Raw genomic sequence first — 27,744 nt, 5'->3', positions numbered from 1 at the left:
GGTAGAATAAAGCACCGTCACTCGCAGTGTCCGTCGGAGTTTTATTTTTCCCCGCTCTGGTTTTCTTGTTTTGCCCCAAAACTTAAGTGGGTGAGGAAGCCTGGGGATACGGAGTCGCGCGCAGTGCCTAGCATGCTCACAGAAAGTTTCCTGCAGACTGCCCAGAGACCTTGACACCGCCCCAGGCGCAGAACCCAGAGCCCGGTTAGGCTTGAAATGAATGTGAAACTGAGCTGTCTTTATTGAMGTTCCTTTACCCAGAAATAAGAAACCAGATAGTAAGAAACCGCTTTAGGTTTTGATAGCATTTCCGTGTCAGTGTTGTGCTAATGGAAGTGAACAGCGTCACCTGCAAGCAACAGTGAAGTGCAAAAGGGTCATTTCCTTTTGGTGTTGTGATATATAAGTTCTTAYGTGTCATCTTTTACCTGGAAGATTAGTGAATAGAAACAGATTTCTGGAAGAGCGTGTTAGATGTTTCCAAATGCTATCACCAACTCCTTTCCTTATGTGAGGTGAGCAGTAGTGTGTAAAAATAAATTCGTGTCCAAGTTCTGAAGGGAGGAATGTATTCTGGTTAAATGTGCTGTTTTGTGATTCATTCAGTAATGTATATATGAGAAAATGGCAATTAAAATCTTTCCTTCTAGTATTTCTGGGAAAGGTAAGCTAGCATAAAGTAATGAAGACGCTTAAAATTAGCAGATGTGTGTATAGTGACTGCTTCTACAGAGAGTTAATTGTATTTTCCAGGTGTCTGTAGCATTAGCAAAAGCAGACAGACAGCTGAAGTCTTTTTGCTTGTGTGTTCTTAAGTCTGTAGGAGTGAAGCTAGCATTCTTAAGCTATTCCCTACCTAGAATTACTTTCTTAGGTATTCATATCTTGAATTAGATTCTGGAAGCTTCCCTTGGTTTTTTTTTTTTTTTTTTTTTTTTTTTTTTTTTTTTTTGTTCTTCTGTTTTTTTTTTTTTTTTTTTTTTTTTTATCTCTGTCATAATCTTCCTTCAGATAATCAAGGTATTTGTGGGATCTTTACAGAGTTTGATCTCTGTGCAGAAATTAAAACTGCAATGACACATGTAACTGCTAGAGAGAAAATAYTTGTCATTTATCCGTAACATTAGCCAATTTAGCATATTTATTGGGAATTATTTACATCTTAATTGAAAGAACTGAGTTATTCTGTCTTTTGGCAAAAAAAAGTCAAGTTGTTTGATTTGTGAACTTAGTGGTTCTAGAGTCATCACTTAAAATTTCTTTATGTTCAGGGAATACAAGCAAAAAATAGAACATTCTGTAAAAGTTTTGGACAACCATTATGTACTTCAAAAAGTTAAAGGCTTATATTTTTTCCTGCTCTGCAAAATCTCATTTTATATTACTCTTAGCAGCTTATGATTGTATGAGGCAATTTGTAACAGGATAAGAGTAAGTAAGCAAGAGCTCCCTTGCTTTTTTAACTAAATAGATATCAATAATTTTTACTTTGGAGTTTTTGATATTCAGCTGTTATGCTTTATATGCTTTATGTTATACATATGTGGAGCTTAACTTCAGGATTTTCTATCATTTTCCCTTTAAATGGTTTTTATATTTCAGAGGCTTCAGAACATCTTTTCTTTATATGAAACTCCTTTTTCCTCGGTAGAATGTCTTTGCTCTGGAATGAAATTAGTTTTTCTATTTACAGTTTATATACTTGCATAGAACAGAAACTGGTGTATGAAGCTATCTCTTGTTCTGAAGTTCCCAAAACTACAATGCAATATAGTTGGAGCATCGCATGTAGAGGGGTAATTTTTGATGGTCCACTGCATCATGCTTTTCCTTGCACATACAACTTAAACTGTGTTTAATGGTGTGTATGTCTGCAATATTTATTTCTTTCCAAAGATTTTGGAGGACCTATAACATACATTCATCAAACTAAAGGGTTACTACTATCTATGGAGGCCTTCATTGGTTAGTAAATCCCTACTGTTGCAGAGTGTCTGATGTCTTACTGTGTTAATTTTTTGGCGTCCTAATTTACTGTTGTGGAACTGCATTCATTCAATCCATCCATTAATCTGTCTGCCTGTCTGTCTCATTTAGTTTTAGAGAAGTGGTGTAATTCTTTGTCCTAATATTTTGTGTAAAGTTAATGCATTTCAGGCTTGTGTACGTGTGATGATTTCAAATATTTAAGCAGTGGTGAACAGCAAAGTTGTTCTTGCCATAACAAATGGCCAGGGCTTTCTGAATGCCTTAGAGTACTGCGCAAGTGCTATATATTCATATCGTGAATTTTAGAAGGTATGTATTTTTTTACCTGAGTGAATAGACACCTATGGGAGAGGTTTTTTGAGATGTTGTACTGAACAAATTATATCCAACTTGTGGAATTTTATTGTTAGCCTGTTCAGGTTAAGTCTGATTACACATTCACAATCCACCCACAACAGGTTAAGTTACCAAGTTTACAGAAGAAACTATGTTAATAAACATACTTAACAGTCATTTCAGTTCTGCATGATGAGAGAATTCAGTATGTCATAGCAGAGCTATTCAAATTCAGTCTGTGTTGTGAAGTTATGTAACACTACTGCTAACAAAATACATGCACAGGGTACCATTACTTTAGTGATGTTGTAAAACATGGGGTTTTTTGTTCACAAGAAACCTCGGATTGAAGGGTAGAATCACAAACTGTCTCAATATTAAAGAAATACAGGGAACTCTGGAAGCAGTCTTGGTGAACTGCAAGAAAGAACTGACCTAAAATCTTTAGGCAATACAGAAAGTAGAAAGTAGGTCAGACTGTAAATATGAAAATGTAATTTGAACGTGCAAGGCCAACATTGAAAAGGCCAAGGGAACAAAATCATGTTCGTTAAGAACTTCATTAGTGTGAGAACAAATAAAAAAGTTAATCTGTTAAGTAGCTGTGAAGGAAGGCTATTGGATGGATGATGCTGAGAAGGCCAGTGTTTCAAACCTCTTGTTCTGATCTTTACTTAAACAGCCACTTTCGGTGGGCTGTATTAATGAATGGATATGAACTTAGAAAAAGTAGATTAGATGAGTGTTTAGGTAAGTTAAGATATTTTCAAATGTTCTAGATCTAATACAGTTTTGTTTGAAGAGATGTTTGAAGCAGTCTGAGATGTTGACAGTTACCTTTGAGGAAAYAGTGGAGCATACAGCTTAGGTTTTGAGAAACTATAAAAGAGCAAACAGTTGTTTCATGGAAGTCCATGAGGCTATTATTTTCTTTTGGCTGAGTTTAAATAACTTTTCAGTGTCTTTGACCTTCTGAACTGCATTTTAAGATACCGAATTCTTGTGGAGTTGGCACACACCGACTTATTACATAATGTCTCAAGCATATTTCAACAAAACTTGTTATTAGGGCAGCCATGCTGTTTTGGACTATATGCTATTTGGCAGGTATTTGACACAAGACTCTGGGCACCCAAACACTTCTTACCTACTTTTTCCGGCTGCATCTATTGTTCTAATAAAAGACTACTTCCTTTACATACCTTGTCTGTTGGAAGATAGCTATTGTAGGCCATTCACACTGTCTTTAAAAATACCTATGAATAACAGTTGATCGTGATTTTTCTATTAAGATTAATCTGATGGACCCCTGTCATGAATAAGAGAATGCCCTTTGAATCTGAAAACCTGTTTCTTGTTCCCTAAGTATCTTGTGATGTGTTTGCAAAGCCACGGAATGTGGGAAGGAAGCAAGACAGTGTTGAAAATGTTTTTCAAAACACAGAGCAAGTTTTCTTTACTGTGCTGACTGTTCTAAGGAAGATGCAGTCCAGATTGCTGCTTTGAATTCATTATCGAAAAGCAGGGCCTCTGTGATCCAGCCACCCTCTCGCCTCTCATCAGTGTTCTGCCATCTCTTATACAAAAGCCTCCAAAATACGAATGTTTGTATGTCTTTGGCAATTTGGAGAAATACTGTACTACTTGGTGCTTCGTTGCTGCTGGTGGTGTTTGATTTTAAGCAATGAAGTATATACAGCTGCAGCAAACATAAGGCAATTGTGAAGTGTCTTAAAGAGCACAGTGCTTTGTCTCTTTCGGTATTAACTAGACCATTCCCATGAAATAGGAAGTTCAGTGGTTGCTTAAACTTAAATGAATAGCAGATACATATATCTAAATACAACTGTGCAATCGTGGATGTGGTGGTTCTTCTTATTGTATGTAAAGCACCTTGTGCTSTGTGGATTGCTATTGTGACAGTGAATTGTCAAGAATATTTTTCCAACTTCCCCCCTTTTTAGAGTGGCTGCCAAAATGTTACTCAGTCTTCTAAGTAGTTGTATTTAGTAACGAATGCCTTTATAGATGGCAAATATGAGCACCTGCTCACTGAATATATAAATACAGTATGTGCCGGCACACCTTAATTTAGTCCAGATAGTTCACAAGGAAGATACCAGGCACAAACTCTAGTCCTGGGTAGTTACTGAAACAAGTGATTCTTCACATCTCATGGAGAGCTATTGTAGAGGCTGTAGTGACATTGTTTTCATCTTATCAATGAAAACTGAATTGGTAATAAACAGATTATATTTAAGGCAAAATTAAAAGAGTTGAGCATCTGATTGGATATTATTGGGAGTTCTACAGCATTTTGTGAAACTTTCACTCAAGTCCTAATTTACTTCGATGTGATTTTTGACACTAGGGGCCAGAGGATCTAGAAGGAGATGTTAGGGAAAGAAACAAATGCCTAAGCCTCAGCAGTGACTTGATACTACTTTTGTGTAGGTAGCTGGAATGTTCTATGTTTAGGGTATAGCAGATACAAGCATTCTCTTATATATTAGTAAAGTCATTTGAAATGACTGAGTGATGTCTAGTAGTTTCTGCTGCTTTTTGTGAGCTGTCTTACAACAGATGTCAATAGGTGATGTAGTTGGCAAGCACTCAGTTCCTGGAAAACTTTTAATTTGTGTCCAGAAAGTGTGCTTGAATAGGAATAATTAGCAGTGAAAGCACAGGCAGAAAATGACTGGCAAGGCAGCAGTTTGTAGAAGGTGATTAAACAGAATCGCAAGCTGAACTCAAGTCTGTAATGTAATACTGTAGCTAAAAAGCAACAATTATACTAAAACACACGAGAAAGTGTTCAGTACTGGCCAGGTATCAGCTGAGGTGTTTTCAGTTTCCGCTGCCTAGCGTCTTTTCTTTCATACCATTTTTCCGCACCTGCTTTCTCCCTCCCTTTATTTACAAGGATAACAGAGATGTGATAAATCCTTAGGTTAAATCACCAGAATTTCTGTGTGGATTAATTTCTCTCCTTCCTCCCAATCCCATCYACCTTAACTTTTTTTGACATCCATAACAGAATTTCGTTTGGGCATCTTATGGAACTATTTAGTTCATCATATGTATCTTATTTCTTATGTGTCTGTGAGCTGTATCTTTGGTGGTAAATGCTTGGTAGTACACTCAAATTCTAACAGTTATTTTGAATACATAAAATTAAAACTTTTAACATACTTATTCCAGAATTTTGACAAATGTTTGCTTCTGTTACATTAATTAGAATATCTAGATGTTACTAAAGCTAAGAAGTTGCTTCATTTGTAGCCTAAATAAATCTTAGATGGTACTATAGATATTTTTAAACATTCTGCCTTTTATTACTGTTTTGGCTGTAAGCCTACATAGTTAAAGCTAGATATATACACAACTGTGACTACTTACATATACAGTTTTCAGACTGGCTTATTTGGACAGGTTTTTTACTTGTCAAACAAGGTTTTCTCCAGAAGTATTTCTGTCTTCAAAACAAACAACCCCTGCCCCAAATACCCAAATACCCAAAGCATCCCGCCTCCCCCCAAAAAAACCCCCAAACCCTAGATATATTTTGAAATTTTTGCAGTTAAAATCCATTTGCAGTGCTCCAAGATAGGAAAGTTTTGTAGCCATATTATAGTCTACAACAGATTTTGTTCTGTTATTTCTTTGCGTGTGTTTGCAAGGGCAAGTTAATGTTCGTAATGGAGCACTTACGGTATAGTGCAGTTCCACTTCTAGTTTTGTGGCAAGCGAAACAGCCAAGTGTGATAGAGACCAACTTTCTGCAATGAAAGAGAACACTGACATATCAAATTAGCAATGCTAATTGGGCACCARCTGAGATGTGGCAACCTCTAAATAGTTAGGTTTAATTGCAAGAACGTTTAGTTTCGGTCTCCTTGCTTGCTTTGTCAACTGTAGAAAAAACAAGGGATATGTCAATGTCCAAATACTGTGCTTCAGTAGCCTTCTGTATGCCTTAATGGTCAATTCAATGTGGTCCTAACTTTAAGTTAGGCAGAGTTTGGGAAGTAGTAAGTCAACTGTGGTTACTCACTGTTGTAAGTACATAGTGAATATGTTTCAGTAAATTTACAGTAAAAGTGGAAGCAATTGCAGTTTATTTAAAAACATTTGATATAAATTAATAAAAACCTTTAAACATATGAATCATAAAACTACAAATATAGGAAAAGGATGAAAAATGTTGAAGAATTATTTTGGTGATCCCCTTGCCTTCCCTATTGCAGCTCTTTACATAGAATTGTCAAAACCATCATGGTTGAAACAGTGTTGCTCTGTACTCGCACAGTGTGCGTGGGTAAAATAAGGTATACTTCTCCATCACAAAGTATTTTTTGCAAGTACTTGGGGTAACAATCATTGTGTACTTTGCAGTACCTTACTTTTAGAAGCATTAGGGCTGTCAAATTATTAGGCTTCAATTACTGTGTCTCAAGTGAAATAAGTACCCTGAATAAATGCAGGGTAATTTTGCTTAGTGCACAGTGGAAGCCAAAGAAACTAGACCAGTTAAATTACTCAATGTGTTATGTAGGCTTAGAGTATGCCTGTGAATATTTACCGTTGCTCAACTGATCTGCAAAAATTTAAGCTTTGGTAATTTGATTACAAACCTGAACCCTTACTCTGTATACCATTAGAATTACTTACCATGCATATAATTAGTTACGTCTTTTCAGAAAAGGTGGAGGCATATGCTTATTTTTTTTTCACCTCCCTCATGTATTGAAACTTTCTGTAATGAGTGTTAAAGCTGTATTTGCAGGGTCAGCATTGTAAGGGAATAAATTTTTAGTGGAATGGATGCCAACAGTGAATAAATACTTGTCACCTTTGCATTGCCTATGAAGACTGTGGTTATTAGACTGCTGCTGGGAATGCTTTCTTTGGCTTTTCCTTTTCTAATATTCCTGTCAATCTGTGTGTTTTGTAAAGTTTAAAAGCAGAACCACTAGCTCTCAAAACCAGACCTCCTCTGCAAGTAGTATTTCTCTTGAGGAGAGACTGATAGCAGCACCTGGCAGAGGTATAGTATGCTACTTCAAGCTATTTATAAATTGTTGTGATGAATACATTAAATTGTTCAAAATCTTACAGTACTTTGAGTACCCTGAGTTAGGTGGTTTTTTTGCCTGAACAATTTTTCAACACCAATTCAGTAACTTGAGCCAACTCTTCTAAGGAATGCATTTTTCTGAGATTAGAATCCTRTTCCTCGGATTTGGTGGTACTTTTAACAGTAGTCCAGTACTGTTGTCAGTCTGAAACTGCAAGAATATGTCTTCCTTTTGGAGTTTGTGTCTTCCCGTAGGTCTGTTCATTTATAACTTAAGTCCTCAAAAGGAGCAAACTATTTGGTCAATCAAATGTTCATTTACAGTCTCAAGTCACATACCTTTCCAGGCATGAATCTATTTCTGGTAGTCCGAATCTCGTTTATGCACCTGTTCAGCTGTATCAGATATGTGTTCCATGTGYGTGTGTTAACAGTATACAAGTGATTTGATGGTAATTATTGCAGGTGTTTGATCCTTTTTATAGAATTTGTGGAAGCAATTGCTTTAGCCTGTGTGCATGTTTTTAATAATGAGTGCCTATTTCCTTCTAATGTCAAGTCTATAATGTAGAAAATATTATAAAAACAGATCTTGAAAACAAAACTTTTCTGTGCATACAGGATGCTGAATTCATTGTTGTCTTGAGATATTTAAGAGATTTACTGTAATGCTTCCCGTGAACTTTTTGTAAGCTTGTAAACATGTGCTAAGGCAAAGGCAAGTGTATGTTTACTGGAGTAGTTGTTCTAGGAAAAGGTCAAGATTCAGGCTTATCAGATCATGAGATCTGAGATGTTTGAAATAATAGGACTTAACACTCATCCAGTTCACTGCTGGTCAGCAATTTAATCACCTCCGTAGGATTCCATTTAGGACTCGATTTCAGTTTTCAGCATCTCACTGGCCTAAAGATAAATAGGACATTCAATATAAATATGTAGCATGCTTAATTGAACTAATTCTGATAATTTTAAGGTAGTATATTGTACAGCTGGCATGAAAACAGAAGGAACTAATGATGAAATTTGGTTATTTTTAATGCCCTTTTTTTTCAGAAATAGCCCATTATTGCTCTAACTGATGCTAGTAGTAGGAGTATGTAACAATTTTCTTACAGTGTCAGATTGACCATTTCTGAGACAACTGGTTTACAGCAACTTTACCATAACTTGCAAATGTAAGATTTTCTTTAGGGCTAAATAGTTGCTGAAAATATATGTATGTAAATGTAGTTTGACTTACAGTCTTTCTACAAGCATAGAAAGCAGAGAGTCTTCTTCTTTTTCCCCAGCTATTAATTTTAGATGGTGGCTTATAAAATGTGGCAATCATTTCCAGACTTCTTATTGTATAGAATCTCAGGTTTTTTCCCCTGTCAAGCAAGCTCCGTGGGAAAGTCTCAAAGGCAGATTGTTGTGTAGCATATATGATCATTGTAGTTCTAATTATCCTTCAGTTCTTATTATCCTTCATGGCTATTTCATGTAATGTGTGGACACCTTTCATCCCAAAGACTTAGAGAACCACAAGTCAAAGACCATGGATTCAGACTTAGATGTTTAACAGGCACCACTGCTGACGTACTGAGTTTTAATTTTACCTGTTGGCTTCTTGACTTTCAGGAGCTGTAGCACTGAAGAATCTTGAAATAAAAGAAAATGCACTGGTAAGTGAATAAAAATAGATACAGCACTGTTGTAAAACTGGTTCTTGGACAACATGTTGGGTTGTATTTGCTCTTTTCTGTTCCTATTTTAGAATACACAACCTTTAAAATAAAATCTTGCTATTTTTTTCTGCTCTAGAAACAGCGAGTTGGAAAGAGTCACTAAGGTTTTAATTCTTTATAAACAAGCATAATTACAGTTGTTTTTGGATTGTCTAATGAATTTGAGATTATAGCTGAAGGTGTATACTGGCTTCCCTTAGCATGTTTTGCAAAAGGAAAAAGCTCTTAGTAATTACTAGAGGAATATGTTTAGGAATAATACTAGAGCACTTTTTCCCCCCCCCTACAGATTATGAAGGTAGACACTTGATGTTGGCAAGTGTCTTAACTTAGACGTGCTCAACTATCTAAATCAATAATCAAAATTTGTTCCATTATATTCATTTTTTCCCCCACTCCTTATTTGGAAAAATTCACAAGTGACTGAATTGAGATTAAATGTTCTAAAATACTTTCTTTCAGAGTCAGCTGGATGTGCCATTTAAAGTTAAAGCAGGACATATTGGTAAGTTATATTTTATAATACATGCTTTAGTAGTGCAAGAATTAATAAACACCCTTCTTTTCCTTACTAGTTTCCGTAGAAAAATTACTTGCTTAGGATGCCTAATTTTCTTGATTTGCATGCTTTGTATGTTCTGAAGTTTGTTTCATCTGAAACAACTGTAATTATTTGAAAATACTTCTTTTCCTAGAGCTAAGATGGAAAAGTTAAAATATATGGGTGGGCTGGTCTAATTGCTTCAGTACTAACAAGACAAGAACCCGTTATAGCAAAGATTAACAGCTGAGCGATACTGTTCTATCATTTAGCAAGATTCCACAAGTGATGTTGACTCCCTCTTCATCATTCATCCTTCTTTCTCTTTTTTTGCACATATGGAAAGCTTTTACAGTACAAATTGACTCTTTAGCAAAAATAAAATATTAAAGCACAAAGATAAATCTAAGTATATCTTGTTTCCATGAAACCTATTCTGAAAGCATATACTTTTTTGACTGTCATACGTTTATTAAAACTAGCATTTGTATGAGAAATGAGGGACATTGATACCTCAGGATCCATCTCCCCCTGTGCTCAAAGACACTTACATGTTATTGTGACTCTCCTCTGCAGAAAAAGAAGAATTTTATATTTTAAAAATTCTGAGTTAGGCAGCATTTACCTGACTCTGTGTATGACCTGCTCATGTTTTTCTTTTTTTATGAGGGTATTACAATGGATGTGGAAGGGGGGAGAGGCGGTTAGGAAGCAAGAATGTAATTCAAGGTAATAAGGAGAGAAACTGTGGACTTACTAGTTCTGTTCTTGAAAAAAATTGGCCTGATGTTTCTTTGTGTGCTATTTAAAACAAACAAAAAACCCAAAGGTCTGATACGATAATTCAATCTAGACTTTTGTTAATTTCAACTATCTTTCTAATCTTGCATCTTTTTTTCAGTATAGCTCAACCTTTTTCTTTTGCATTTGTAGGTCAACTTAACCTACAGATTCCATGGCAAAACCTTTATACTCAACCTGTTGAGGCAGTTCTCGATGGAGTTTATTTGCTTATCGTGCCAACAGCCAGTAAGTTAATATAGAGGGGCGGAAAAAGTGACTATAGAAAGGTGGGATTTCAGAAGTCTCTGTAGTTGGCTAATAACTGTTTTCATTGGCTTTATTCTTAGGAGATATTCTCACCAAGTCTGACTAGGTAATCGGAGTGTTTTCTGGTAGTTTATGTATAGTCTTAATTTTTGTTTGTTCTATATCTATTGATAAAATGCGAAAAGAATTACTTTAGATTAAAAAGGGGAAATAGCATATGCCAAAAACACGTGTAAGTTTTTTTTTATCTTTTTTACTTCTCTGTATTTAGGCATAAAATAYGATGCAGAAAAAGAAGCCAGACAGCTCTTGGAAGCAAGGCAAAGAGAACTGCAAAGGATAGAGGAAGCAAAACAGAAGATAGCTGACCAAGGTAAGAGTGGGAAAAGCTAATAGAAGTGGCCCTGTTTCTTTATTTTTTTTTAATATGACTGAGTATTTAACTTAAATCAGATTCATGTTTCTCTCTTGATATTTTAAATTGTTAGTTACAGATTCTAACACCTTGTGGAAAGTTTGTAACCTTGCAAAAGTGTCTTGATTAATAGTTGTGGTAGGTAGCTGTTAAATAGGGAATATTTTTTTGCTTAATGTTGTTGACCTTTGGAAATTGGATGCTGTGTTGCGTAGAATTTCGATTTGTTCACATTGAGTCATATATATTTGTCATCCTTCTTGCAGAAGGGACGTCTTGTAAAGGTTTGAAAGATGACATCATCTGATGTAAACAAGCAGATAAATAATATTCCAAGAGCTTTATGTTGTATTTTGCCTATTTTTTTTCAAAAAAGCCAAAAGTTTTGTTTTTAAAAATATTTTCATTTTTAAAATAAATAGTGTCATTTTAAAAACTACTTTAATGAATATAAAATACTAATTTTTTTTCCCTTCAACTTAGACAAAGTGAAAGAAGAGAAACAAGACAGTTTTGTTGAAAAATTAGTCACTCAGGTCATCAAAAATCTTCAGGTGAAAATTTCCAATATCCATGTACGCTATGAAGATGATGTAAGTACTTTTGTGTATTTTAACATAGAGTTGGGTACTATAACATTAAACTAGGACCTGGGCTGTTTTCTCTCCTCCTCTTGCTTTCCACATTGAGAGAATCCTACTAACATTTTGAAAGATAACTTAAAAGTGAAAACAGATAAAAATGTTTTACCAGAGCATAAAGATACTTATTTAGATACAGTTGGATACATACAGAGTAAAACTGTCAGACCTTTGCAGGTTAGATATACATACATATTCGTATACGTGTATATGTATGTATGTATGTGCAGTGTGTGTATTTTTATATATGTATATAATATATAATATTGTATATAATATATTTGCTTTAAGCTCTTTATTTTCAGGTCTAAATTTTGAGGGTAAGATGATGATACTTTTTGTTTTTGGAATTTTTTTTCCTACTCTATTAGGTCACAAATCGGAATAATCCCTTGTCATTTGGGATTTCACTTCAGAATTTGAGTTTGCAGGTAATACATATTTTTATCTAAAAGCATCTGTTAATCATTCATTTTGGTATATACTGATAGGTTAAGTCAGGCTTTTGTATATTTATGTCCCTTCTGGTAACATACTGTCTAATGAAAGAACACCCATAATTCTGAGCTATGCACAATGATAACTACTTGGTTTACCAAATTTAACATAAATATTGGGGTTGATTTACCCGTAAAATTCTGGGGAAAAAACGTGGACGTACAGAAGGAAATTTGTATTATTCTGCCTGCTGCATTTCTTGATTGCCAGCTGCCAGACTCGGCTGAAGTGTTGATATTCAGAATTTGTAAATATTAGCGTATTTTGTTGAAACTGCTATAACCCCTGTGAAAGGGAAGTTACTACTTCGTATTTAGAAAAATAATGAGAATAGTATCCTGTTTTGAGCTGGAAAGCCCAATTCTTTGATCTGTATGCTCCAGTTTAAGGTAGTAATAGTAGTCAGCATAAATCCTGTATATTTTTTTTTCCTGAAAGACTATTAGTAACGGCAATGTGCTGGTTCTGCTGAGTTGCTCTCAATCAGTAGCTTCTGTTGTATGGCAGATAGTCTTAAACATCAYGTATCTAAGCAAATACTACTTTATTCTGTTGAATGAGCAGAACTGTCTCATGAAAACTTGTTAGCCTGTTGAGGAGACAATGAAASCTTTTTGCTAACTCCTCCATGCAAACAAAAGTGCTATTTAAATAATGAACAAAAACTTCTTGGTATGCTTACTTTTTACTTTTGAAATGCCTGTTGTATTAGCATTGAAAACATATGATAACATATATTTCTGTCTTGTTCAARCTAAGTTGCTACTTCCAGAATTACAGAAGAGTTCTAGTCCTTTGTTTATCTTATTTCCATAAAGCCTGCTTAAAATAATTCTGGTGTAAAAGAATAGTTTGCAATACTGAAAATGAGATTTTATAAAATTTTTTGATTCTTGTATGTGACCTAACAATCACTGTAGATATCTCTACATTTTGGAGGAAGTAGTGTGGTAATATTTTTAGTTAAGAAAATAAAGGCTTACTCTACAAGACTAAAGCAAGAAGATTGGTATGTTATATATATCAGAATAACTTCCCTTAATTTATTTTCAGACCTCAGATAAGAACTGGAATCCATGTTTACATGATGAAACTGCCAAGTTGTTCTACAAGGTACAATATAAACTGCATACTAAAAAAAGAATTAATATAATACAAGCTTACAAATATAAGTTCTTTTTATGAAAAGTGAGATCAAAAAAAGTTACAACTCTGTAGGCGGTTAAATAGGAAGGTGCCTAATCTGTGAGGAGCATTCTGAATAATTTCATTCATCCAGATTGTGTGAAATCCAAATTACTCATTCAGAATTTGTAGGTGGTGTTATTAATGCTTCGTTGTATTTTCAGCTTGTTCGACTGGATAACCTTTTTGCTTATTGGAATGTAAAATCTGAGATGTTCTATCATGGTGGTTATGATGAATCTTTGGTAAGTAAAGCATGTGAAAATGTACCTCGTATTCTAGTTCGTATTGTTAACACGTTCAGCATACTTCACATTGAGTTCTACTTCCGTTTATGTCAGTGGCCCATAAAATTGTCTTGTTAGTAGTGACTCTTAGTAACGAAAATAGTGAACGTTAAAGGTTTTTTGTGTGACTAAAGTACAACTTCACCCATCTGCAGGAGTTAAACAAAATATCCTTTACCTCTTTTAAATTATACARAATACACTGTCATTTTACTGTTCAGTCATTTAATTCAGCTAAAATGGTAGTCCTTTAATGAACAGTTGTTACTATATTTTAGCTTAAAGCAGAATTATTTTGAACTGTACTCAGTATCAGAGGGATTAACAGAAGCCTATTTAAAATGTAATAGTTTTATATTTTAGAAGTTTATCATGAAATGCAAATGCAGCTTGTTTATAATTTTATTTTGTGTGCAGGTTAACTTGAAACAGGGTGTTGCCTGCCACAATATGATTCCAGAGGGTTATGATTTTGGTAAGTGGTGTTATTTTGTTTGTATGTATAATATACTTGCATGCTTTACTTCAAATTTTTAATATCTATCAGAGTTCTCTATCAGAGTTGTAAAGAAATCACAGTAAAGAGTGCAGTATGATTCTTTTCCAGAAATAACTGTCTGTGCTATTGAATACTGTACTGTATCTGTACTCTTAAAAAGGCTTCGTTAGAGTATGTATCTTGAGTTATGTATCATTTTCACCTGCTGTCATAAATCCTTATTGTTTACATCCATTGATTTTAAAAAAGTTTGGCAACAGTCTGTGCATCATATAGATCAAGTTGGTATGAATACTGATGGCTTTGGGATCATGTACCTTATACCAAAGGTATGTTTTTCATTTTAAGGACAAACTGTAACCAGAACAGCAATTCTAAAGCATCAAGAGTTTTTCTTACTATTGCCACATTGCAGTTGTACTTTGAGTCTTGCCTAGTTTATTTTTAAAGTTACATTTGCTCCGCTCGGAGATACTGGTTGTTTAGTTTTCATTGTAAAGAGAACATAGGTGGGCTTTTTCCTCATGTGCCTCTGTGACTTTTTTTTTTTTTTAACAGTTTAGAAGGCAGAATAGCTTTTGAAGTGACTTGCCATCTAGTAAGAACATCCTCAGTTAAAAGGGCAGTATTAGTCTTAGTTTTTTTTTTTTTTCTTACTTTGTTTGCCTGATGGAGGAACCCTTCTGTGCAGATCTCTTCAACCACCAAAGAATTATATATGAGTTTATTCTGATTCTTTGCCTGTCATTTTCAGTAGCTAGCTTTGAGTCTTCTCAAGAAAGAAAAATACAATTTTAGATGAAAATGGGTGCAGGCATCATCTGTTGTCAGAAGTACAGAATAGCTGAAGGCAAAATTCCCAGACTTTGGATTTACACTGTTAAAATTCAGCAGTGCCATTTGAGATGAATACAGATATTTTGAGATTTTCTATGCGATGCTATGAAAAAACAGAATCTTTCAAAGTGATTTTCTAGATTGAAGCCTGGATAGCAAGTAGTAATTACAAAATTTGCTTTTGTCATTTGAACTAAATGTAATTACATATATCTATATACGGTGAAGAATGAAATTTAAGAAGTTAGCTGTAGGGAGAAATTAATAGAAATCAASTGTACTTCCACATAAGATATGTGGAAGAAAAATGAAATGACATTTCTATAAGAAGTACTGGGCTCAAACTGAAAGTTTAGTATCTCATCTAGCAAAACCTCCTATTGCTATAGGTATAAATCTGTCTGTGAATTTAGAATATTTGTTACTTAGATGGTATACAAGTATTTGTGTTGGAATCAAAGAAATTTCTTATAATGAACACAAAATTGTTGTGAATTCAAGCAAGGTACTAATTCTCATTGTTGAGTCACACTCTAAAACAAATGAAAAGTTGAACTAAACATGATTGTTSAAGGCTATATTCAAACTGATGAGGAGCAGATAAAATGCTTCTGCTGTGAATATTTGTTTCGTGTACTTGTTTTATCTTGTGCGTACTGTATAACTGATTTTTTCTGTGCTTAATTGGTTATTGACTTAGAAGCATGGAATACTTGGTTTTTCAAAACCAGTGACATGATTAGAAAACATCAAACAAATCAAAACATCAATACCATAGGAGAACAGTGAATTTTCCTTTTTCTTTTTAATATGTTAAGTTTTTGGAAAGTCTACATTAATGTATAATCTTGAAACACGAAAAAAATCCTCCTGACAAATTAGATTGCTTAAGCAATGTGTATTTGCATTAACAATGCTTAATAATGTTTAACACTATTAATAGCTTCTATCATAGCAATAAAACTTAAATTTCTTCCAAATATAAATGATTACTTGAAACATCTGCCTTGTGGTATTGCATATAAACTTCTGTGAAAACGTTCCACTGGTAAAGCTGCCAGAATGAAAATGGAAATTGCAAATTGATTGTATTAAGCTATTTTAATTGTGTCTTCACATCTTGAAATCTGACATTTTTGAATGAGTGACCTGGCATAACCTGAGTGACTAGTATTATGTATTATTAATGACAATCTTAATATAATACACCTTCTTGTGTTTTTCAGTATTCCGCCCAATTTCAGCTAGAGCCAAACTCCTTATGAATCCACGGTCAGACGTTGACTTTTCAACACCAAAAATGGATTTAGATGTAAATTTACAGGATATAACTGTTGAATTCAATAAGCCGCAGGTATAAACTACTCTTCTGAAATTGTATATACTGTGGTAAAAACATTAGTTTTACAAGAATAACCAAAAAAAAATCCCTGAAATTTTAAAATGCAGTTCTTTAGACTTGTTTTTCATTATGAATTATTTTCTCATTAAAGAATATCTAGTTTATGCTATTCTCAGAAAGACAGTAATAATCTGTGTTTGAAATTTATTTCAGTATTTCAGTGTTATGGAGCTCCTTGAGTCTATTGATATGATGACTCGAAATCTGCCATATAGGAAGTACAGACCTGATGTTCCGTTGCACAACAATGCCAGGATATGGTAGGAGTCCTAAGACTTTTAAAATRATTTCTTAATTGTTCATTTGAAATAATTATCTAGGGATTGTATCTTGTTTAAAGAGATTGGAATGCATTTCCTCCTGAAAATAAGTCCTCTRTTTTGTTTTTTGTTGTTCTTAAGCTAGGAATGCTGAAAGACGTATGAAAGGTGAGGATACAACATTAGAAAGCTTGCATCCACTGTCTTAAATGTACCTATTAAAAACTTAAGTCCAATAATAGCTTAACTCTATTTGATGAATGAAATTCCATTTTGTGTTCACTATTAAGAGAACACAGCTATTATCTAAAGATAGATAAAACTCTTTAAATAGGGATGAAAGTCAAATAGATTTCTTTTTAAAAGTTTCTCTGTAAGTATGCTTAGAAAATATGTAACTATCTGCATGTGTGTATGTGTATATACATATAGTTGATATGTATATATACATATGTTAGATATGTATAAATGTATATATATGTATACATACACATGCACACTAGTGTGCACTCTTGTCGACAGCTTCAATACTTTCTAAATTTAGGAAATAGCAACCTCTCAACTTTGGATGGAAAAAAATTATAATCTTTGTTTTTTTCTATTGAACAGAAGTAGACAAAGGATTTTGCTCTTTCATAACTTGAAGCAGTATTTAATGGTAGTCTACATGGCTCTAGATGTCTTTTCAATATGCCAGCAGAAAAGCATACTTCATTTGTCCTTGCTTTTAGGTGGAAATATGTTATTTATGGCATCCTTGAAGTAAATGTTCAACCTAAGCTCCAAATGTGGTCATGGGAACATATTCAGCACCATAGGAAACAAGTGAAAAACTACAAAGAGATGTATAAAACAAAGATAACATCAAAAAAACCCAATGAAGAAATCTTAAAATTGTTGGAGGTTAGTTGGCTTCCATTAAAGGCTTAAGTATTGTTGAATGTGAAATTCATTCATCTTGCTATTTTCTTTAACACCAGTGTTAGCATGTTCCTAAGTCAGTACTAATTTACACTAGACTTTTCAGTGGGCTGACTCTCAGTACCTTTTTCTGTGAATAGTTTTTAAAGGTATTAGATCTTTTTTTCCATTAGTTACTACAGTGAAGAAAAGCTTAAGAAACTGGTGTGATTTTCTTTTGTGGCTCTAAATTTCTGTATTTGAACAAGTTGCTTGGGTTCCATTAAAAAGCTTGTATACTGCCTTTTACTGTAAAATTTTGTGATTTGAAACCTAACCAAGTGAAATTTTCAGGAAAAAAAAATCTCACTTTCTTTCTAGGAATTTGAAAAGACCTTGGATGTTTTTAACATCACTCTAGCAAGGCAACAAGCAGAAGTTGAGGTAAAGTTTCATTTAAGTGAGTCTTCTTAAATTAGCATACTGCTTAGTTCTCAGCATTGTGTCTGAACATCTTTTCCTGGAGGCCGAAGTGAAAACTGCATAGACTTGTGAAATCTACAAAGGGCACTTTCTCTATTAATAATCACTATCACTAAATGTTAGCAGTATGTAAAGCTTAGAATCTGAAATAAATGTGTTGATTGTTTAGGTTCATGAAGTTTAACTATTATCATCATGATGCCTGAAAGAGACATCTCAAATTGTGCTTTGGAGTGTGTAAGGTATGATATGAGCATAATTGCTTCAGTGATAAATATATAGTACTTCTAAACAGAAATTTGTAACTGTGATTTTTACCTTCTGGTTTTCTTAATGTACTCTCACATTTGGATGCTTGTGTGATTATTACTCAGCCTTCCACATAACTATAAGACGTATCTGTTGCGTTCAGTTGTTTAGCTGAACTGGAGTGCCTTTCATGGTCTTCTGCTTTCAATTCACATTTAATTTTGCCTTGTTTCATCTTATACCATRTAATTTCTTTATTTTTTTCTTTTTTTTTCTCCTCCTCCTTTCTGGGAGGTGAGGGGGAGATAGCAGAGTTTCCAGTCTTAATTCTTGTCTTTTTTTTGTCTCCTGGTTAAATTTTATTCCTTTCTCCAGCCTGAGAAAGATGTTTGCAAAAAGGTATTTCATATTGTGTTTTTACAATGGCAAAGCTGCAGTGGCTTTGAAGTAGGTCTCTGTAGTGCTTAGAGAACGTTGCAACTGCTTGAGTTTTCATTTGACTGAATGTTAAGCCTCACATTTGAAAAGTGTGAGAGAATGATCTGTGGAAAGATCTGCTAGCCAACTCTTTGAAATCATTTCCAGATATTAAAAGTCAGTGCATGGTGATTCCATGTTATGCCTCCATCTGTCCATCAGAACCCATCTTACTACTGGTATCAGGTGATACTTCTCTAAAGTATCAAAACCTTAGGCCGTTTTTGGATCTCTGTCACTAGGGTGCTCAGTGTCAAAAACAAACTTCAGTGAGCCAAACACAAGCACTGCCTATCAGGTAATTTGAGAATTTTTTATGCATTTTGTCTGTGGAAGATGCTAAATGGCTCACTGAGAATACAGGTTGACACTATTGGTTCTCCCCTTCTCTTAGTCAAACAGTTCACCTTACTGAGTAATCCTTCCTCAAACAGTGATGGTGTTCATCATCTAGACCATCGTAAATGAGGAGAGGGAAGTTCAACAGGATTCCCTCAGGAAGGGTGAATTTCCCATGCTGCACTAACAGTTTCATTATCCTTACAGAAGTGTGGTTCCCTTCTGTTTTCTCTACAGCTTTTCTTACTTGAGCTGTGGTACCAGATGCAGTTTCAGATGTAGTAAGAATCGTGGCTTTAAGCAACACTTTTTTATTTCCTTGGCAGTTGTCCTTCAACATATACTTCTTAGGTTTCTAGAAACTTCTAATTTTGTATGTTTACCAGCTCTTCTTTAAGGCTCTGTTCATTCTTTCCGTGGGTCATTTGCTACTTCATGGCTCTTTGGTAACTTGATATTCTTTAAAAAGAGAATTTTGGTGGTTGTTCTCCAGAGTTTTTGAAACCTTGCATTCTTTAATTGACATTTTGCATCATCTGTCAGAGATGAATCAGTAATATTTTGGAAGCCATAATATTTCTGTGGTGAGCCCTACCTTTCATTGGATGTTAGGCAGATAGATGTCATGAGTCTCTGAAGAGGCTTTGATATGTAGCCAACTATTTTCTGTTTTCTAATTACCATACCTATTGCAGAGAGGTTTTGGATTTTTTGAATCCTGAGAACAAATCCCTCTCTTACTGACCTTTAGCATCATTCATTAGAATATCTGCCAGGGTTTATCTCTTCTGGGATTATATTGATCATGGAAAAAAAAAAACACAGTTTGTGTGACTCACTGGCTTTGATAACTCATCTGCTTGCTAGATCACATGGCATGCATTTGTTGTCTCTCATACTAGACTTTCTGCAGATGCCCTTTCTGTATCCAGGTTCTCTGGCTGCTCTTACTTACTCAGTTTAGTTATTTGATGCTTGCTGTGCATGATGTACTCTTCTTCCTAGGTTCTTCTCAATGAAGATACAATTCAGTCATGTTGGGTCAAATACTTTCTAACTTGACCAAAGTAATTGCTTCTTCAGATCTCTTATTACTGTTTGTCCTTAGGCCAGGCTTGCCCATGAAGAGATTTGCAAAGTTCAGTTATCCCAACCAAGATCATGTTCTACTTTATAATGTGTGTATACTGGATGATTTCTTATCTTCTGTTAAGGAAGCCTTTGTCTGTAGTCACAGGAGTTCAATAGGTATRTTTATAAAATGGACCAGATATTTACGATAGTCTCTGAATAATCTGAGACTGCTTGCTCTATCTGGAGAAGTGAAAGATTGTCTACCAGCTCTTTTAAAGTTCACCTGATGGCTTTTTCCTTTTCTGCAGACATTTTTGCCCGGTGGTCAGTTTTTACTCATTGTGTTTTTCAGCAATGTGGTGTAAGTTTTCACTTTCACCAACGGATCTCTTCCCAGCAAGATGTAACCTTGATCCTGATTGTCTTGGTGGTGCATTGTTTTGAGCAACTGGTGACACAGTTGGTGTTCATGTCATCTCTGCTAGAAGCTTGTGTTAGAATTGTATGGAAATTAACATACTTCTGTTACCTAAATCATCATCTTAGATCTGAGATGTTTCTAATCATTTTGAATATTAAGATATGAATGTTCTGTAAGAGCTCAAGTTACTTCTGTAATTAATTCTATTGTAGAATATTTCTATATCTTAAGAGCATTCACCTATACCTACATTTACACTTCCTCTAGGATGGTGAAATACTCTGGTGAAGAGGTATACAGTTCTCCAAAGTCTGAGTTCCATCATGTTGAATTTACAGTGAAGGGTTCACCACAGAGTGATGTTACACATAAATGTGTACTCAAAGGAGGAAAAAAACAGTTGCATTTATTTTTTTCTCTTAGATTCTTTTTTTCCCCTTGGGAAAATTTGAATGACTTACGATTTTGTTTTGTCCTTTTTGACTGCATTGAGGGAGTGTTGGTGTGTTACTATATCTTTTAGATAATGTTAAGGTAAAAATTTTCTGTTTTTGTGACATTACAAGTGCCTACAGTGTAAATACGATTAAAGAAAATCCTAGTTAAAAGCATTTAAACGTCCATTTCTATAGGTGGATCTAAAACTACTCAAACAAGTTTTAGTGTGATTCACAGAATTATCTTTTGTTTTTTTTAATCTTCCTGACTCTGTACAGTAGCAGGACAGAATACTTTAATACATCTGTGGAAGATTTATTAAACTTGAATAAAAGTTAGCTTAATTTAGTGCTTTAACAACTAAAAAGTGAAAGACTTACTATTCATTAAACCTCTAAACAGAAATAAACAGAGTGACATTTTGATTTCTGTTGAGTGTTAAATTCAAATACTTGGATGTCAAATTAAAATACTGTTGACTTATACACATGAGAGAAGGATCATGGAAATCTTAGGCAGCTGAAAGATTACAACAACAACMACAACAACAAAAAATTTGTGATGGTCAGAGAACCCTAACTCTTTGTGTTTATGAAGATAAGCTAGGAAAAAAAAAAGATCTGTTAACCTCCTGTGAAGAATTTATTCTATCATCAGACTGTGGCAACACACCAACAACTGCTGCTGCTGATGTGTTTTTAAGTTCACTGGGAGAAAGATAACAGTGGCCGTATATATAAGTGTCTCCTAGAACTTGCTGTTATAACTTCTGTAGTACTGCAGTTATTTGCATGCAGATCTTGCAGATTTATCACTGAGAATCCCTACTTTGCTACTGTGATTTCAGCTCTTAAAGCAGATCTTATATTAACTAGTATTCTTTAGAGATAGTAGTAAATAGAATGACTGGCATCAGAGAGGATGTTTCTTAGTTGTAGAAATAATGGGGGGAGCAGGGGAGTGTTTTCTTTACTATTATGCCTGAATGTATCAGATTCAGGAATGATTTTATATATTGCTCAAAGTAAATATGTTATTACTGGATTAATGACTTCATCTTGTTTCTTTGGAAATCTGTTTTGAAATTAAGAATACATGGACCCTTTAAAATCTACCTATGCTGGCTATTTAGTTGCTTGGTTGTGTAACTTCAGTGACTATTTAGAAGCGTTGTTTTAGTGTAGGGCACTACAACAAGTTGTGCAATTCTTCTTTTTTATGATACAAATCATAAAAAAATCTAGGGAGATGTAGAAAGAAGGTCTGCTATGTAATTTGTATAAGCTTTCATTGATTTAAAATAAGTCAATTTTTGCTTGCTATTTTTGTTCATAAAGTCATGTTTTTGTGCAAATGGAGAGCTATTCTGATGTTGCACTGCATATTTTAAAATATTGTCAGAAGTAGTAAACTAAAAAATAATACATTACTTCTTTTCATGGCCATTGTATGATGCTTTAGAGTGTTAGGGCACGTCTTGGGTCTACGTTCTTTGTATTTGTCTAATATATACAAAAGTAAATGAATAAAGACTTACATGTATTTCTTAATTTCAGGCAACTAAAGCTGGATTAAAAATTTACAGACCGGGAGTAAAACCAGATGATGAAAATTCTGGTGGCTGGTTTAGCTGGATATGGGGCTGGTCAGGTGAAAAAAAGGATGAACAGAAACAAGAAGTAAAAGGTTCAAGTATGTTCATTCATTTTTCCTATTTTTAAAAATTACCTATTAGAATAATTGTTCTTAACAGTGAAATTTAGGATTTTTATAATGTTTGACCTCTGAAGTGTCTGAAATCTATGTTTTCTTTTAAACATATTGGTGATGAAGTTGTGAATTGCATGAACAAATACATCTTCCTTGTAATTCTTTCCATAGTTCTTTCTGAGCTCTTAGTTTTTTTTTCTCCTTTCTCAGTTCTGGCATTTGTCTGCATAGTGTGCTGAGTATGTGGATTTGAAGAAAGCACTGACATAGTGGCAGTCAATGGAAAACCAACTGTTTTATAATTCAGTTATTCTATGCAGTGTGTGACAGTGCAATCCACTTAATTGATTATCAGGCACCTAGTATAGGCTCTGGAATACAGTAGGTAAATCAGAATGGCTGGGATTAATTAACAGACTAGAAATAAGAGTAGTTCAGAATAAAAACGTAACCACATTTTAGGAGTTTAGGAGACTTGCTAGTTAGGACTTAGTTTTAAAACTTTTTTTTTTGCTTTCACTATCTGAGAAAAATGTTGACAGTATCTGCTGTAAGTCATAAAGTTATGTGTTGATATTTGCATTTTTCAGATGTGCATATTGTGTTTAATTAACTTACAATCTGGCAGGTCTTGAAGAGCTAATGACACTTGAAGAGAAGGCTAAACTTTATGCAGCAATCGGATATAGTGAAACAGCTGTGGATCCAACACTTCCAAAATCAGTAAGTCATAATTGACTATACTACCAAAAGATAGGTAGTTTTATAGTAGATGATAGGAAATGATTTTTAAAGTTTAAGCTCTTTAAGCTCTGTCTTTCTCTGAATAATGCAGTGGCACTTTTTAATTCATATATTAAGTGCTGCACAGAAGAGCATCCTTAGCTTAATTTGGATATTCTGAAAAGGTTCAAAGTGAAATTTTGGATGTTCAAGCTAGAACAAAGTCATGTAGGTAGCATTTTGTTGTTTAAAATTTGAATGATAGATAGTAATGTGGAACAGGATGATTGGGGTGGGGAAGAGGAACATCTTTGAGCCATTTAGAAAATGGTCTGATAAGTCATTTTTATGTGAGATACCATGCATGGAGCAATAGACTGCCCTTCCAATTTTACGCCAGATGCCCTTCATCTTAAAATACGAAGTAGAGGCATATACATCAGACGTATTTGGAACAATAGTCTACTTCTACCTTTCTTACTCTGCTTCTTCCTAATAACTGTTTTGGAATGACCTTTCCACCGGCTATGATACGTAGTATTCATAACATTCGAAAAAATAGTTTCCAAACAGCATTTTTCTGTTTCCATCTCTTCATAAAATGACTTGAAATGTCTGCATTTTTAGATTAACTGTCATTGTTGCTCTTCCTTTTTGTCTAGTATGAAGCCATGAAGTTATCTGTAAAGTTACTAAGTATGTCTATATCAATAAGAGAAAATGAGCAAACCCCTGAGCTGGTAAAATTTTCATTAATTGATTTGAGTACTGTATTTACCCAACGACCAGGTGCACAAGCAATAAGGTGAGCTTTCTGAGTCAGCTATGTTCCTCATGAAATACTGATGACATGTAATATGCTTTTCAAGACTATGCCTGTAGTTGTTTGTAATGATGTTTAACTTCCATTTTTTACTGTCATTTGTTGTGCAGTCTAGCATCCTGCAACTGAAATATAAAGAGATTGAATAGTTTCCATGATCAAGTTCTATCTTCAGAAATTTCTGTACTAGTACAGAATAAGAATCTGCTTTTGAGTTCATCATTATCACACACAAGCAGTACTGCTAGCTTTTTTTCTTGCCATAAAAAGCAAATCTGTTTTTCCTTTTGAAATTTAGTCTGAGCTAGGTGACCTGCTAACCACTTTATGTATAAACATAGGAAATAACTGCAAAGTTCATATCTGGGTTTTTAGATTCGCAGAAGGAGACCTTCACCTGATGATCTTGACTTGTTTTTGTGCTCTCGTTGTAGAGGATGGAAGGCAATAATAGGTGAAACATTTTATTTTTATTTCAAATATGATGACCTAAAAAGTGCAGGAAAGAATAACTTTCCTATTTTAAACCTTATCCCCTCTGCTTTAGAGCGTGTTATTATAAACTACTGAAGACCCTGAGGCACTACTGATACTACTGAATTTTATGCAGAATTGTTGTTGTTTTAAGTTTTACTTGCAGCATTTCTTTTTGTTCCTATGAACATCTAAGTGGTCGTAATTATGCTGTCCTTCTGACTAAAAAGAAAGAAAATGCTACATCTGTACAGTTAAATATATTTCTTTGAGTGCTAGAGGAGCAAGATCTCCAATTGAGAGCTGTTGGAAAGGTAGATGAAGTGACTGGAGGAAAAAAAAATACCCAAATCCAAAAAACTTTTCCAGATGCATCAGGAGCAATGAAGTTAGTCTTGTGCTCCTCATGTGGCATTTCTTCTGTTTTTCTGCACGGAAACCCTTCCCTCTTTTTTCCTTTACTGCATGTTCATTTCCCAGAATAAATTCAATGCCATCTAATTCTTGAGCTCATTCTACAGCATTTCTGTTTGGATCTCTGTTCCTTCCCCAACACCTGTTTTCATGAAACATGCATGAGGAGAATAACTTGAACATGCTTTCTCATTTAGTTAAAGGTGGCTAATAGATGCCAAAGTCAATCTCTTTATATTTCAGAAGTAGGAATCAGGTAATGTACTAATATATGCCTAATATATTGTTAGACTAATCTAGTTATATTTGTCACAGGCAGAGATATATTTATTTTGCTTTCAACTGCTTGCTTATATCTTAAAATGTAATTGTAGTGTAATCTAATTTCTGTGCTGTTTACCTTTTTGTACAGATTTGAAACAAAAATAAGTTCACTTGAAGTTACAGGCATGTCACAAGAAAAATGTACACCCTGTCTGCTATCTTCTCGAACAGTCTATTCGGACAATAGTACCTCACTCTTGAGCATAATGTTTGAGACTAATCCTTTAGATGAAAAAGCGGACCAACGGCTTAGAATAGAATCACAGCCATTGGAAATAATATATGATGCAGTAAGTAAATGTCAGAATAAATTCTAAYTTATATAAAAAACACTATGTAATCATAAATATATCATTTATGAGTGTTCCTTTATTTTAACAGAGGACAGTAAATAATTTGGTGGATTTCTTTAGGCCTCCAAAAGATGTACATTTAGAGCAGTTGACCTCAGCAACTCTGATGAAACTYGAAGAGTTTCGTGAGAAAACATCAACAGGCAAGTGCTGCATGTTCTTCTGGTTGCATGCTTTCTGATGAATTTTAAATTCTAGTAATAGGAAATTACTTGATATCCTTCCCTGTAGGGATATGTGGACCAAAGTCATAGTTTACTGAAAGAAAGCTTCAATAGGTTGAATTCTTTAATATCATTACAAAGTACATATTGTAGGTATTGGATAATTTTATGTCTGTATCTTTTTCAGCTTTGTAACTTTATCTGGAAAATATGGACCATATCCTGAGATAGTGTTTCAGAAATGATACTGTTGAACTCAGTACAATGTTGTAAAAGTAAACTGTTTCTCTTTTCTGGTTTTTGTTCATCTAATCTGAATGACCTTAATTGTGTCATACTGTTGAGCAGTTGATACTGAGATACTGGTCCTCTGAAGCTCCTAAATGCTTTTCAGAGTTGCTTTTCAGGACACTGTCCACCTTTTGTAGACCATTTTCCATGTTCTTTATTCCTCAGTGTATGTTCTATTTTGATCTGAATTGACTCAGATGAAGTCATATAATCTAATCTTTCTGACTACCAGGTACTCAGCACTGAAACCGTTCTTCTAGTTTTCATATTATCTTAACTTTTTGTCTCAAGAGATACTGTATTTCAGTACATGGATGAAAATTCTGAAAGCCTTTGTAGCTAGCTTTGAAGTGTGTGAAATGAATTTGTTTGGGTAAGAATGATTGAAGCTCTGTAGACTAGAGATGTCTTGCTCAGCATCTTGTCTCTGGCTCTTAATTGGGAGAGGATGCTGAGGGAGAAGGTTATATATGTATAAATTCTTTTTTTAGGAAGTATTAGATAATTCCCACCTCATTTAAGTTTTTAACTTGTTAATATTTGAACTATACATTTTAAAAATCAAAACACTCTGTGCTAGTGAGTGAAACATATTACAAACTCAAGCGTACTTTGTATAAGTAATTGCTTTTTATTAAGCTAGTCTCATGAATGAAATTTTCATCAATTCTTTTCTGTTTATTTCTCCATTTAATGAATTTTGTGTGAAATTTTTTTACTGTTATGTTAAGGAAAGATGTCAGATTAATGAGTTCGGTGGATTATCTTGCTTATCCTTCTAAAGTATTGTCATGATAGTTTGTTTTCCACAGGAGAATTCTCCAGTAATTAATGTCAAGTCAGAGGTATCATGCAGTCTTGTGAAAAGCTTATCCAAGCATTCTTGTTTAGAAAATATTTATATTAAGTATTTAATGTACTGATTAGTTGATGGCGTACTGCAGTAGTGTTCATCCGTTAAAGAGCAATACTGAGTATATTGATATCATAGTTCGTTCCTGAAATCAGCTTCATAAAACCAGCTGCTGAACTGCAGTATGCTTGGTTTTCTGTTCATCAATAGTGAACACTGGTTCAGATCACAAAAAATTCAGTCTTTTGTGGAAAAAAAGTAATCCATAAAAATCCAGAAGTTTATTCCACTCAGGAATTAAAAGCTTGATCATAATCTCTAAAATATGTTGTAGCTTGCTTATGAAATTTAATCCAAGATTCAGAAAGTTATCAGAGGATGAAGAATGATCTCAAGACAGATAGTGAGTTTTCCACCTGCAGAATACTCTGTTGCAAAGAACTATCCTAGTATCAGAGAGAAATAGGGAAAAAAAAAAAAAAAAAAA

General features: G+C 34.2%; 1 protein-coding gene across 2 annotated transcripts in view; it reads left to right on the top strand.

The window, feature by feature from the left end:
- VPS13A (vacuolar protein sorting 13 homolog A) overlaps window positions 1–27,744 on the top strand; it is a 116,968-nt gene that overhangs the window by 570 nt on the left and 88,654 nt on the right. The window contains exons 2-19 of one of the 2 annotated variants that reach the window (XM_085313554.1): window positions 9,026–9,069; window positions 9,595–9,637; window positions 10,607–10,702; window positions 10,995–11,096; window positions 11,622–11,731; window positions 12,151–12,210; window positions 13,331–13,390; window positions 13,627–13,707; window positions 14,167–14,224; window positions 16,312–16,439; window positions 16,641–16,747; window positions 17,479–17,650; window positions 18,029–18,091; window positions 22,685–22,820; window positions 23,467–23,561; window positions 24,224–24,366; window positions 25,685–25,886; window positions 25,978–26,092. In XM_085313554.1, the coding sequence (XP_085169680.1) occupies window positions 9,026–9,069; window positions 9,595–9,637; window positions 10,607–10,702; window positions 10,995–11,096; window positions 11,622–11,731; window positions 12,151–12,210; window positions 13,331–13,390; window positions 13,627–13,707; window positions 14,167–14,224; window positions 16,312–16,439; window positions 16,641–16,747; window positions 17,479–17,650; window positions 18,029–18,091; window positions 22,685–22,820; window positions 23,467–23,561; window positions 24,224–24,366; window positions 25,685–25,886; window positions 25,978–26,092 (1,815 nt within the window). Of the gene's footprint in view, window positions 1–9,025; window positions 9,070–9,594; window positions 9,638–10,606; window positions 10,703–10,994; window positions 11,097–11,621; window positions 11,732–12,150; window positions 12,211–13,330; window positions 13,391–13,626; window positions 13,708–14,166; window positions 14,225–16,311; window positions 16,440–16,640; window positions 16,748–17,478; window positions 17,651–18,028; window positions 18,092–22,684; window positions 22,821–23,466; window positions 23,562–24,223; window positions 24,367–25,684; window positions 25,887–25,977; window positions 26,093–27,744 lie in introns of those variants that run through there. The other variant, XM_085313562.1, reaches the window with a different exon arrangement.

This window comes from Rhea americana, unplaced genomic scaffold (genome assembly GCF_003343005.1).
Source record: "Rhea americana isolate MKP2758 unplaced genomic scaffold, rheAme1 scaffold_11, whole genome shotgun sequence".
In the NCBI taxonomy this organism is placed as follows: domain Eukaryota; kingdom Metazoa; phylum Chordata; class Aves; order Rheiformes; family Rheidae; genus Rhea; species Rhea americana.
Note: the sequence above shows the minus strand (reverse complement) of the source record. Positions and strands in the feature narration are given on the sequence as shown.